This window comes from Oreochromis niloticus, linkage group LG16 (assembly GCF_001858045.2).
Source record: "Oreochromis niloticus isolate F11D_XX linkage group LG16, O_niloticus_UMD_NMBU, whole genome shotgun sequence".
In the NCBI taxonomy this organism is placed as follows: Eukaryota; Metazoa; Chordata; class Actinopteri; order Cichliformes; family Cichlidae; genus Oreochromis; species Oreochromis niloticus.
Window position 1 is genome coordinate 13,961,608 of NC_031987.2, and position 14,247 is coordinate 13,975,854.

Consider the following 14,247-nt stretch of genomic DNA (forward strand, 5'->3'; position numbering starts at 1 on the left):
ACTTCACAATATTAACATGTATTAAAATTGTACAGACTGTTATTAATAAACATCAGTTGCACTTATAGAAACTGAAAGTATTATAACTCTAACACAGAGTGACACCAAGATTACAGAGCTGCTGAAAATTTAACAACGTACACTCATCCACAGCTGAAAAAACAAATGGAGGAAAAGGTCATATTTTAGATATTACATTCACAAACTACATCTATTAAATATTCAGAACTCCCATAAAAGACAAGAGTCAGGATGTTGAGACGTATTTTTTAAAAAAAAGAAAAAGGACCTACAGTAGAGAGGAACAAAGCAGACTGGTATGACAATAGCTGCTTCTGTGGATCATTGCTGGTTTAAATGAAAAACACAGCTATGTGGTTTTGCATCCCATAAATGGAAAGGACCACCTCGACAAAGCATTCAGAGACACAAACCGAGAGCAAACATGCGCACAGACTGGCACAAGCAGGCGGGTCTGTACATAAGAGCAGCGGGAGAATCCGAAGCTCTGCTGTGCTCTGAGGCACACCCGTGAAATATTTATGACCCACCACGTTCCACGTTCCACCACGGCAGGGGCACAGCTAAAGCAAAGCTGCCTCTCCATCCGCGAGCTGGACTTTGGAGCAGCTACCGCAACCTGCCAGATCGCTCCAAAGCTCAACATTTTTCTCCTTTGGATCCTATTACAGAGCAAACCGGGAACCGTGTACAAAGCCCTCTAATCGCCCCAAATCCTACATGTTCTCAAAGCTCTTAGCATACAGCGTGATCCCATATTTATCTGATGTTTGGTTCTGCTCAACAATAGGCTGAACTCCATGTTTCTTTCTTCATGAGTCGGGCGGCGGGACCACAAGTGACCACAGTAAGCCGTGACTCAGGAGAATTAAGTGGGCTCACCCCTCAGTGAGTGGTCTTTCGTTAACAAAACCTCAGAGCCAGCTCACAGGGGTTTCCTGTACACTCATAGTTTCCAAAGAGGTTCTGTTTTACAAAAGTGCTGGCCACCAAAGCTACTCACTCTCCACACCCAGTATCCAAGCTTTTCACCACGATCTATTCAGACGCCTTATGGTATGCTACTGTAGAGCTGCCCAATTATGGCAAAAAAAAAAAAAAAAAAAATGCTCGTCGCAATTATTTTGCTCCACAGTTACTGCGATTTTGCTCCTTACTGGACTTCTCGTCCCGTCTTGTTGTCTCAAGCTAAATTAAACCTACCACAGCCAGTAGGGGAGATAGTTTGAGGGGGTGTTTAGAGAAAGATGAAACCGCTGCAAAGAAAAGAATGCAGAAAATAATTGTTTTATCTCATTTTTATCGTTTCATAAATGCCGGAAGCCATAACTGCAATCCATCCGTCCATTTCCTTAACCACTTATCCAAGTGAGAGTTGCAGACGGAGGCTGGAGCCCGTCCCAGCTGACCAACTCTCAGCTAGTTTCCTTGAACATGTATCTCAGTGTAGTTACAATGTGTGCTTTTGACGGCTACAATCATCTGGGAAATTGGAAAAATCTCTCACAACAGCAACTTTCTGTGGCTCGTTTTGTTCTCCATCGCAGACACATTTGTTTCGCCTCTGTCCTCTCTGGCTGTTTCCACTCTGTCAAGTGCTGTAATGCGGTCTTGCCATTACTGTTTACAGAAAATTTACTGCTGCTTGTTTTGACGCAGTGCATCCCCGCTCTGCAGCACAAGTGGCAGAATTGTCAGGTAAAAATGAGACTGTAGAGAGGCAAAATTGAAATTGATTAATTGTGCAGCCTTTCTTTAAGGCATATTTTGAGGGAGGCAATGGTGACAAAGTAAAGGTTTTTATCCATTAGCAGCGATTAGATGCAAACGACTGGTTATTACACCAGCAAGCCTTTGCCTGTGCCAGAGGTTGACAGGCAAGTGTGAGCTTAATCGTCACCAGCTCATTACTTCTTTACCACTTGACAGGGCAGTGCCTGATCACCTCTTTACCTGCGAGGCTAAAGTTTCCTCTTATCTAAATGACTGAATAAATCGTTAATCTTTTATGATCTTCAGGGGTAATTGGGTCAGGACAGCGACTGAAACTAGAATATGGGTAAAAAGTAGAACAAATTAAAAGAAAACCATGCTTTGCTGAACTGTGATAAACACTTTTTTTTTTAATTGTGTGTTTGCAGAAAGCATTAGCCGCACTTGCGCTGCTGGATCTTCCAAACACCTCAAAACTTCTACAAGGTTTCAATGAATCTAAACACTTATAAAAGAAGCAAGACGACATTTAAACTACCAGCAAAACTTGCCATGCACGTCTGTAAATGTTTACTGAAAGGGAGCAGGCAAGGAAAGCACAATGACCAACCAAGACTTTGGCAGTTTCCCAGCAAACACCAGCAAGCACTGGACTAAAAAAGACTTCGTAATCAAAGGGTTTAGAGAGCAAACAGAGGAGGAGGGCAGAAAAGCAGGGAATGATAGAGTGAGCCTATGAATTACTCAGCAGACACGTCTTTCTCCCTCTTTCCTCCCTGCAGGAGATAATGGGGATCATTCGTCTTCTTGCCCTCCTTTAAGCCCCATCTCTTGGCCACTGATCTGCATCCAGGTCAGCGGAGAAACAACATAGGTCCGTTTTAATGATGTGTAGAATTTGGTGGGAGGAGAAGCAGCACTTTTGAAAAAGCTACGTGTCTCACAAAGCCAGCCTACATAAAGACTGAAGGCCAAAAACAAAACACAGTTTCTCAATCAGCTTCGTACTGCAAGTTGGATACAAGTTGGAAAGTCTGATGACACCACACTCATCTCTGTAGAGCCGTTTTCACACATGCAACAAAGCCTGAACCTTTCAGAGAACACATTACCTGAACTTCTCTCGCTACTACGAATTCTGTGATAGGCAAAAGAGCCCACGTGAGAAAGGAGGGGGTAAGCGTTCTGTTATATAGACAGCAAGCGTGTGGGCATCGTGTATGATACCTCCCCTGCACTCTAACCAGGCAGCTCCCTCAGAAACGCGTCAAGATCAGACTATTTCCTGCTGTGTGCTACACTTGTGATAGAACAACTGTGGAAAATACCCAGTGTGGACTCCCGTGTATCTGTCTGAGGTCTACATGTGAGAAAGAGCAGAAATAGCAGCAACCAATCTGGATCTGGCTTTAAAGTACCAACATCTGGCTACCAGCAGCTATATTGCTGGAGATGCTTTTAGCTTTGAAAGTCACCTGTTTAGTCATGAATTTCATGGAGGAATGCTAAGAATCGCACTTTTACCGACTTTAAACCACTTTCACATTTTATTCAGAGTTTAAGTAAGTCAGTGTGCTCACTTATCCTGCTCCAGCGGAGAAGCCTCAAGTCTGCACTGCAGAGCATTTTCTAATTATTAAAATATATGGGCCTTCTGAATAAGGAAACATCGCTGAAGTACGCTGCATATTCACAATATTAAAGGGACAGAGAAAGAGTTACTTAGGTGACATTTTCCATGAAAAACAAAATCGGCTGAGGACACCAGCAGAGTGAAATCAAGCATTTCTGAACACGTACTCACTGTGATCCAAATACGAGATTTGAAAATATGAGAATCAATGCATCTCTGGAGAAAACAGTTTTTATTATAACCACAATCAGAGTGCACAGATTGTTTATTTCACACATCAGCAGGCCTAAGCTGCTGACACTGGAATATCATCTCATGCTATCCCAACAGCTAGCTGCAGACAAACTGCTTAAGAAAACATACATGATGCATCTATTCAGCTTCATGAATTATACAATGCTAGTGCTCCCTCTCCCTCACAAGGACACACACAACTGTTGGCATTCTCATGCATAGTAAAAAAACAAACAAAAAAAATACTAAACATCAAGATGCGTCTCTCCAACAGACATAGACATGCCTCATGTGAAGTCCCAGAGAGAAGAGCTCAATGAAAAGGATAGAAAACCTGTAACGACTCTCAAGTTCTCATCTACTTCTCATAAAACGAGTCATTTACTGAGCCCTGAGCCAGGATGGCAGAGGGGAGGTGACTGAGGAGCAACATCACAAGGTGAAAAGTTCACAGCAGCACACAGGGATATGCAGAGAGCAGGGAAAAAATAAATGGCATTCCCTTTTCTTTGATGTGAGAGAAAATAGAGAAAATACAGAGGTGAGGAGAGAAAGTGAGACTGAGCGGGTCGGGGGACCGGGAGAGACAACAGCGTGTATCAGTGGAAGAGAAGCTAGAGGAGATAGAGCTATCAGAGCTTCAACATGGCAGGATGTGACATTTGGAGAGCAGGAAGAGGAAACTGGACAGATATAGATTAGTTGGTGGCTGCTCCTGAAAACATGTCTATCCCATTAGAGGGTTTGGGTGGCAGTTAATGTGCTTATCAAAGCATGCACCTCGGGTGTACTCCTGAACCCGGCGTGATGCTGCTGCACGACACACAGGAAGAGAAGACTCAATCCAGATTTTGACATTTGACTTTCAGATCAGTGGGTTTTCTTTTACTTCATGCTATTTTTTTTTCAAGTTTGTAGAGTTAACATCTTCTCCAGAGTTGATGGGAAAAGAGGTCCCACCCTGGGGTCAAATTCCAAATCTAATCAGACTTGAAGTAGGTCATTAATTAGTCAGACTTTGCTGCAGCTCGGCTAATTTCGCCATGTGAGAAATAAAGAAGTGGAGTTCAACAATGAGTCTCATTGAATTAACAGGAAACAATGGAAACTGTTAGTGAGAACAAGAGTCTTTTTCATCAAAAGCACTGCACACGAATATAAGCCCATCTTTATTTACTCTGTGCCGTGCTACGTGGCAATACTTCAGTGTAATGATCACCAAATATGAGGACGTTTAGGAGCTGTTTACAGAAAATATCAAGCAAATTTCAAGCTGGAACATTTAAAGTTTCTTTAACTCGCTTCACTAGTAGTGAAATTAAATTTTTATGCACATAACCGCCAATAAAAACACATTACTACCTCTTTATCGGAGACTATTATAACTGTTACAGTCAAGGAATTTACTCTGTGCTGCAGAAACCTTAACTTTTATAAGTATGTGCAAGCAACCAACAACGAACGAAAACCATCATGATTGGTCTAAAAGATTAAAAAACAAAAAAGATCCATAGAAAATCACCTAAAAGTAAAATATAAAACCAAAATAATTGAGCAAATGATGAGATTTTAGCTTGTTCTAACTTTTCCTTTACTTGGGTTTATAATTAAGAACTAATATAGCGTCAAACAGAAGACACGCCTACAAGTGCGACTTAAGCACAGTCATAAAACAAACAAGCAAATGAACAAGGAGCAATATCCACAAAACAAAATCACCCACATTCTTACTTTTCCCCTTCATTACACTTATCGGCACATATTTGAATAAATTGGCCGGATTGTTAGAGTCAGGGTCTTAAGTGAGGCCTCTGACTCTGTAACATACTTTTTCTAAACCTTTTCAAATCTTTCCTCAGACCCTTTGGTGTTATGCTCTCACATATCAGTATCATGGGTGTGTCGGTGCATCTGTTAGGACAGAGCCACCCGATCAAATACTTGGAGTCGTAACTGTGTGGTATTTAAAAACTTCGGCACTGCCTTTATTATTAGGGAAACAAAACGCTGTCCGGTCTGGTTTAATGTGACCCGTCCCTGAGCAGTAGTCACCAGCCAAACTAAGGCAGAAGTTCAGTTTGATGCAAGACTCCTTGGATTGTTTTTTTCTGGTGATGCTGGCATATTTTCAAACACGAGTACAAAACCCAGATAAAAGGGCGGTGGTTCTGATTGCTGTCACACGCGTGGATAATGCGTAAAGCGCGCTCCGGGCCACTCGCTGTGCTAGTTTGTGTACATGTTGGCAACTTACCCTCCGACAGCTCCAGTTCCAGCTCCGCCAGCTTCTCCCGGACCTCGGCAGGCAGGGTCATAGCGACAGCCGGCGTGGGCTCCAACATCATCGTCAGCAGCCCGGTGGAGCTCCTCTCAGCCATGGTGGTCCAGCACGAAGGGCGAACGGATCCACTGGTGCCCGGTGAGGAGAGGACAATGCGACCAAGCCCAGAAGATTATCAATGAAACAACAACAGCCCCTCCTCACCTCACTTGTTTCAGGCTCAGAGCAAATAGGGTGTTGGTGCCTCCTCTCCCGTGTGGCTGCAACGTCGCACAGATGTGTGAGAAATGTCTCCAAACGTCATGACACGGCTAGCTGCGGGGCTAGCAGACACACCTGGATCCGTGTTTCCATGTAGGGTGTTGGGACAGGGCCTTGTCAGCGTCTCCCAGCCTCTAGTCTGTCCCTCCTCGGCACTGTCGGCGGCTGCCTGTCCTCAACTGTGGAGGGAACTCATTCAACTCCTCGCTCGCTTCCCACGGCGCAGTCGCCATTGCATCATAGCAACAGCAGCCCCAACCGTGCGCGTTCACGAGGCCCCCACTCGTGCGCTTGCACAGTGCATGCTTGTGCGCCGCCTGCTCCTCCGCGTACAGCTCGCCTGCCTCCTGCTGTCACCCAGCGGTTTCGTGGTACACATTATGACCTCTACCTTTACTGGATTTCTTTTGTAGTGTGTTTCATTTCTGAATGTTGTTTTTCTTTTTCATGCATAAAAAACCAAACAAAAAAACAGCTAATTTTGAGGAAGCTTTGTGAAGAGGTGGAACATGTGCTGAAGGGAGCTGAAGTCTTGATTTAAGTGTCTGCGCTTAAAGATTTAAAGTTCAAGCAGTGAAAGAAATGTAAATGTTACACTTAGAAATGCACTGAGCTAAAAGTGGAAGCTGGAGTGGAATTCTTGAAATAAAGGCATATAACGCATTATAAGGTAGCATATATAGATAGATGTGGACATTTAATAAAACAAAACACAGTATATTATTCGTCTGTGTATAGCCAACTGACATTTTTGGCTCTAAAGGAAGCAGGAAGAAGTATAACCTTATATGATCTTATCTCTCCTTTCTTATGAATGACAGCAACATTCCTCTCATTTTTAAATGGCCAGCCAATGGCTCATATACACATACTGGTGCATTCATGTCTGCACATTCATATGCATACAACAAAGATATACAATTATACATATATACATATATTCACCTGTCCTATACATACCTGTACCACACCCTCAGACACACCTGCCTGAACTACATAATCTGTGCTTCAGTGTTTTATATTGATACTATAATATTTATGTATGAAGTCTTTCTCTCTGTCTGTGTGCATATATGTGCATTTACCTTCAAATACATCTGTACATTCACATATAGACATTCAGAGTATATTTAATAAAAAATTTTAAAAATAGTTTGTTAAACTAGAAAATGTTTCATCATTGCTTCAAAGCGTTTTTCATACTATTCCAGTAAAATTAATTTTAGTTAAATATATTTAGGCTAAAAGGAAAAAAAATCTTGAATTCAACAATATGCTGTGCAAATATTTCACTGTCAGATTTTCATATTTTTCAGTTCAGCTTTTTGGAAACAGAAAACGTCGTATGTTGAGTGGTAGGTAATAGCCTGTGACTGAAAGTCAAACACAAGGAACAAAGTTCATATGGCAGCACTAAAGTCTGGAAGCCTGGAGAGGTCAGCATCATCAAACCTAGTCCTGCTTTCAGAGCTTCACTTACTACTGCTGTACTGCGCCTTTAAAGAACCACACCATATTTCACTATATTTATGTATACTTTCATTTTTTTACATGTAGCATAACTGATATTGGAAGACAGAATCTGCAGGGTGCATCCGCACATGGTTGGTGATTTTTTTGCAGTAGTCCCTGTCAACGCTACTGAGATCAGTGGATCCAACTTTGATGCTCCCAGCAGGTTCTAAAGTGGACACTACCACAGTTTCTGTGAGAAAGAGGTCTACATATATCATAAAGCGAGAAATAATTACACATTCATCTCACATTGATGGCAATTGTGTGCAGAATTTTTAAAAAGCGTAATGAGGGGTCTTTAAGGTTGGATTTGTAGACTATTTATTTTATTTGCAAAACTCTTTGTTCAAAGCGGAGCCATGGGCATTTACATTTACATAAGATGTGATGTCGTTGCTCTTCTGTGATTCCCCAGTTTCTTGGGAAATAAAATACTACATGGCCTCGGTGAGTTGCACTTCTAAAAGGTTAAATGATGCTCAAATCTAACCCATATAATTGTACCAGTCATTATTTTAATTTTTCTTTTAACCTTGTTATAATATAACATGTATTAATATGATAGAAAATGTTAAAAAAAACCCCACACACATAGACTATGCAAACATATTTTTCAGATGCAATATTAAATACAACACAACTAACTTTTTTAAAGGCAAAAACTAGCTTATAGAAGTTAAATTTAACATTTCAGTTCATACAAAAAACTTTGTATGAAATGTTAAATTTTGTATCAACTATGTTAGCATCCTCCCAATTGCACTGTAGCACACTAACATAGATACATATTTTAAAACAAACAAAAAAATGTAATGTACTTACACGGTGACAAAAACAAACTACAGTAGTGGGTTAAATTACAAATATTACAACATCAATCAGGGGGAATTTCTTTTTACATATACATAAATATATATTTAAGTACATTTAAAAAAGCATGATAGTGTTTCCTTCATTAAGAGAAGTTTTCAAGGTTTCTGCATACATTTTAAAAATAATAATTTAAAGTACAAATTAGCTTAGATTGTTTTCAACAAGAAAAAAAATGTTACAAATGCACAAATGTACAGCGTGGAGTGTAAATAAATATTGCAAGTCATCTTTAAGTTTTAAGCATACTTTTTTTTTCCTTTCCCCCAATGCACTGTAACCTTCACAGTCCGGATGACTGGGTGTCCTGTTTGGTAAACCTTTAAGTTTTAAAACGTTGCTGCCTGTGGAGTTAAGGTTGGGAACTGTCGCAGTTGATTTATCTGCTAAAATGATCAATCTGTTGAAATACAACATATATTATTAAACATCCACCAACACCCTGGGTGAAAATTAAAGTTAATAATAACAATAAATACACATTTAACGTTTTCAGTTTTTACCTCCAACTATAACATGTTGTGACTACATATGACCATTAGGTGTCACTATATACGCAATAAAAACGTTCTTCTTGAGCAAGTTCTGAGCTGCATCAATACTTGTTTGTCCGACACTGTCAGCAGTAGTATACAACTGGACGGGCAACAAACTTGATTGAGGGCCATTTGACTCATGTGCTACATAAAAAAATGAAATAAAATAAAGCGAAAACAGAAATGAAAAGACAGAGAAGCCTTCATGCTGTCATTTATGTGCAATTGACCGTGTACTCAAGGCAAAATATGTTTGCTATGTTTGTGACGTTAATCCCCGATGAGCTCTGCAGTTAATGAGTCAGCAGTGTGGTGGTGACTCTAACGCACTATATACCTCAGGCCGACTGCACTCTACGACTTTAGCCGATCTGCCGCTGCATGGCTTAGCTGCTGTGGTCCCTAAAAACTTTCATTTCCAATCATACCACTTACAGTTGATTGCTGAATATCTAGGAGCCAAGAACTTTCACTGGCAGTGGTATCGTATTGCAGCACTGCACTTGGTGAGCTCTTTAGAACGGCCCATTTTTTCACAAATGTTTGTAAAGGCAGACTTCACGGCTAGGTGCATGATTTTAGAGACCCGTGGCATTGGGATGGAGACACCTGCGCTCAAAGATTAAGAAGTCCACAAGTATAGTTTAGCTGCGCAAGCTGATGAATGTCCTCTTTTTTTATCACAAGGAAACAGGACCGGGACAGTCGCCCCCGCTCCAAAGTCGGTGGCCTCCTCAGTGCTGCAAAAGCACAAAGTTACTGCTAAGCAAATAATTAACTTGAGTTTGAGCTGCCGTAACTAATTATCAGTGTGGATGTTTAACTTTCTCATCCCCACACTAACTGAATTTAACATCTAGTTACAGAAGGGTATCAGCACAATTCAGCTGAGGAGGCACAGTGACTCGAAGGCCTATCTGTAACATCAATGCTGGTGCTTTAGGGTGTTTGTTTTACTAGTGTTTGTACCCGTTTTGGGCTTTGTATTTCACTTGCACAAATTAACTTAATGTAGCTTTAATTTTTAAATTCAGAAACTGCTGATCTGCTAGGATTTTTCCACATAACCAGCTCTAAGATTTACTTTTCTTTACTATTCCTTACAAAAATCCTCAAGATGCCAAAGGGAGGAGGACTTCCTCAGAGTATGTTTTTCATCAAGGTGAGAACTTTCTTCAGGATTTCTTCTACTGTGTTCAACGGTGGCCAGGCTCTCCTCCGTCTGAACATCAACCCTAGTTTTCCAGAGCACAAACAAGACAAAAGAGCGATGTTCCTCTTCTTCCAGCTTATGCTCATCTGTCCAGCAGTGACTCCAGATCACATCTACATCCGTAGGAATAGCTGTGACATCACATCCATCTGTCTCGAGGTGCTCATCAGAGTGGTTCACCCTGGGGCACAGGGAGAACTCAGGTATGTTGTACCTCTGGATGAAGAAAGGTTTGGGCTTATCCGCCAATAACGGACATTTATTAACATTGAAAAGACACCCAACTCCGTCCATAGCAAATCCATTGCCAGTTGAATCTGTGCCAAAGAGTCGACTTTCTGTGCCACAACTAACGATGCAGTACACAAAGCTATCATTTCTGAGTTTCTCCTTCTGACCGAGAATCACTTGGGGAGCTGAAAACACATCATCAGAACTCAGATACCGGTGAAGATCCACGCTGAAGTGAAGCGCCTTAAATGTTTGCTCCAATTTTTCTGAAAGAGTAAACAAAGATGAAACAAGAATTTAAGCATCACCTTGGCAATAAATTGAAAAGACAAATGTAGCATTTTTTCAACACAGATCAGTGGCAACCAAAACTACTAAAAGGGTACGTGGAAACTGATCATCTTCGACTGCAAAACCTTAAGTTTTGGAATGAATGTGTATGATACTTTAACATGTTCCCCTACGCTAACTGCTAACTAACCATACTACTATCCAACAGCACCTCTCGTTGTCTCGGCCTCCAAACTCCCAGAGCATCCACTTATTGTTAAGGAATATACTTGATTCACCGTACAACCCACAGGACATCTGCTAGCTACGTCCTGGTGCTTAAAAAAAACTTTCTTAACCACATACAGCTCTCCTATAGTAACTGCCTGTCCCCTGGAATCTCCTCCATGCTCTTGATTCTGTGCAGGGTGACACAGCAAACCTATGAATGCCATGAATTGATGTGCTATCCTGGAGAAGTTGGACTACTTGTGCAACATCTGTAGGGTCCAGGATCGCTTCCAGCTGACCCCCAAGCCACACCCCACCACATATCCCCATCAGCGCCTGACCTACGCCCAGGAGCCGCTCGGCCTAGCCTACCCCCCGCGAGCGGGAGAGGAAATTGTCCACGACCATCTGCTTTCCGGGCCCATGGACCAGCGGCAGGGATGAGTTGGATCTGGGGGACGACCACTTATCCAGCAGCTGCAGTGGCGAGGCAGGTCCGACTGCATGGGAAGCAGTGGCAGCGCAGCAGGCGTGGACCGCCCATCAGTCAATGGCTCAACGGCTCATGGGCGGCTTGGCAGGTGGCCAGCACACAGAAACAAACAGCGCGCTGACCTCCGGTGAAGACGCTGCTACCAGACTTTCTAATAGCTGCATTTGGCGCTCGGACCGGTCCCGCAGTTGTTCCACTTGGCGGCGAAACACCTCCACCTGCTCCCCCGGTTGGGGTTCCGCCACATTTTTTCTTTTGTTCCTGAGTTTCGGCACCACTATGACAGACCCGACCACATCGTTCGCATTTTACGAGGTGGAAATGCAATTCATGGTGACTGTCACTAAGATGGGATAAAGTCTTCTCCCTATACATCAAAAGTGCAGCAAACTTCAATTCACTGCTCTTGCCCTTAAGTTAACTATTTTAGTTACATCATCATTACGTTTAATTTTTTTAATCACTGACTAACACAACACATTTTGATGTATAATACATTGGAAAAAATAACAATTTTAGTTCTGCATTCATTTTAGTTACTTTATCTTATATCCACTTCAAACGTTGAGTTTGCAATATTCTGGGTTTGTCCCATTTTCAGACCTATAAAAGTATCCAGGTACCTCAAATCACTCCCAGTCAGTCCCTTACATTGAGCACATTGCTGCCAGCTCCTCCATAATCTCAAACTTGGACAATCTTCCTGTCCAAGTAGCTACTGATTTTCACATTTTGTGTAGCCTTGACCCAATTTCCACCAAAACTAAAACAGCTGAATTTGTTATTGGTAATTTTAAAATGACATAAATCAGCAGTTTCTGAAATACTGAGATAGATATTTGCATTAATTGTGAGTGATTGTGAGTATCAATAGTTTCGGGTATGCTATACTGACGAGGAACATAAAACTTAAACCAGTTCTGTGTAACTAGTAGGGAAGTGTTTCCCACTTCTCACTGCAAAACTGTTACAAACCTTTCTCATGGAGATACTATTTTAAGCCCTTCAGTATATAAAAGGAAAAGGGAAACACAGAAACACAGTCTAACCTGAATTCTTGTAAGTGGTCAGTTTTTTGACTAGATCAATCCTGCCAATGTTTCTCAAGCACTCCTCTACGACGTCAAGTCTTTCTGGTGAGACTGAATCCAGCTTTTCAAGTTCAACAATAATATCCAGGAAACTCTGTAACACAAAAGAAATGGCAAAAAAACTGTCAGCTTAAGTGTCTAAAATGTTGTTGTTTTTGTTTGTTTGTTTTATTGGGGGGGGGGGGGGCGACATCGTAGACTGCACTATGGTTTGTTAATAATAAATCCCCACCCACATCCCACATACATTTCAGAATGACTGAAAACAAAATCATGCCCCTTTCATTATTTTTTTCTTTTACCTTTGTCTTCTCAAGCTTTTCACGAGATAATTTGCAAGTTAACAGGAATTTAACATTGTCCAAATCTCCGGTGTCCAGCTCCTCACTTAATTCTGCCATCAATACTCTGCATTAAGTGGAACAAACACTGTTAACTTCGATTCTTCAAATCTTTAGGATTAATCAGCTCATCTTAAAGGATGTCTTACCTGAAACTAGGGACCATTTGTCTGGTCCTCTCCAAGTCATCCCTGCTGACTTTACACACCTTCCTTAGGATATCCAAACGCCCCAAACAAAACATGAGCTGTGCCAGAAACAGGTGAGCGTTTTGATGGTGCGTCACTTTTGATCTGAGCATCTCCTTCATACAAGCCACACTGTGGTCCGTGTCCAAGCTTTCACATAGATAGAAGAGCCTACTGCGTTCATTGCTGCTGAGAGCTTCCGCGATTTCATTTATAGCATGTAGCTGAAATTGTTCCGGAACAGCCATGTGGACTTTGGTAAAACTTTAAGAGGTGATGAGCCCAGAATAAAGAATTGTAGTCAAAGACTGTGGGTCACAATAATCGCCATGTTAAGATCCACAAAAAGCCGTGAAAATATAATAACCCATCGCTAATGGACGAAATTATAGAGAGAACTTACCGAAAAGAGTCCTGCAACAAACAGACGCAAGGAAATACACAGCAAAAAAAAAGAGACCACACCCAGTCCACTCGCAAGTACGAACTTAGACACACACCTCAGGACTTCCTTGAGTTCGTGGAAATAAAACTACAGTTAAAGCGAGGGGGCAGGGGGGAGCACCCTGGGGGAACACTCCTCAGATTTAAAAAGCACTGAATGATATGGAATAATTATGATTCATAAAGAACTTAGGTAATCAGTTACAAAATTAGATCTAAATCCGGTGAGGGTGTTTTCAGTTAAGGTTGACTTCTGCAAGTTTACATTCTAACTTATGACGTAACCCCCTTTAGCTGTCAGCTGCAACATTCCACACGCCACTCAATCGTTGTCAGCTGCATGGACCCCAGCGTAGAGTTACATGTCTTGGGAGGTGCACCTCATGTTATTTAGAAGGTTGCTGTGAACGGTTAAAGGGAATTTCAGGGTTACATTGTAAGTTATGAAGTCTAAGTCTAAGTATAAATCAGGCATAACTGTGGTCTTTCAGGTCAATTACAACTCTGTCTAATCCAAAAACAGACTCAAAACCTTTTGTTTTTCCATCCTCTCATTAATGATTTTCAGCTGCTTCCCTCTGGTCGTCGGTATAAAGTGCTTGCAGTGAGGACCAAGATGCAGAGAGTTTTTATACCTGCTGATTTTAATAACTCTAAACCATGAGTGTTGTTGCCATCAGG

General features: G+C 41.6%; 2 protein-coding genes across 7 annotated transcripts in view; both read right to left on the reverse strand.

Annotated features, from left to right (window-relative positions):
* The window catches only part of LOC100689756 (disco-interacting protein 2 homolog A), an 88,813-nt gene extending 81,667 nt beyond the window's left edge, over window positions 1–7,146 (reverse strand). For 3 of the 6 annotated variants that reach the window (XM_025903884.1, XM_013272652.2, XM_013272651.2), the window contains exon 1: window positions 5,856–7,146. In XM_025903884.1, the coding sequence (XP_025759669.1) occupies window positions 5,856–5,979 (124 nt within the window). In that variant the 5' untranslated portion in view covers window positions 5,980–7,146. The remainder of the gene's footprint in view (window positions 1–5,855) is intronic. The other 3 variants (XM_013272653.3, XM_005453065.4, XM_003447440.5) reach the window with 2 other exon arrangements.
* An 816-nt stretch (window positions 7,147–7,962) lies between these two features.
* Window positions 7,963–13,612, reverse strand: LOC100712377 (CASP8 and FADD-like apoptosis regulator). Its single transcript, XM_019353203.2, has 5 exons — window positions 13,526–13,612; window positions 13,084–13,430; window positions 12,896–13,001; window positions 12,552–12,687; window positions 7,963–10,774 (listed from the first exon to the last, which is right to left on the reverse strand). The coding sequence occupies exons 2-5, from the start codon at window positions 13,368–13,370 to the stop codon at window positions 10,158–10,160; spliced, it is 1,146 nt and encodes a 381-aa protein (XP_019208748.1). The 5' UTR covers window positions 13,371–13,430; window positions 13,526–13,612; the 3' UTR covers window positions 7,963–10,157.
* Window positions 13,613–14,247: the final 635 nt, after the last annotated feature.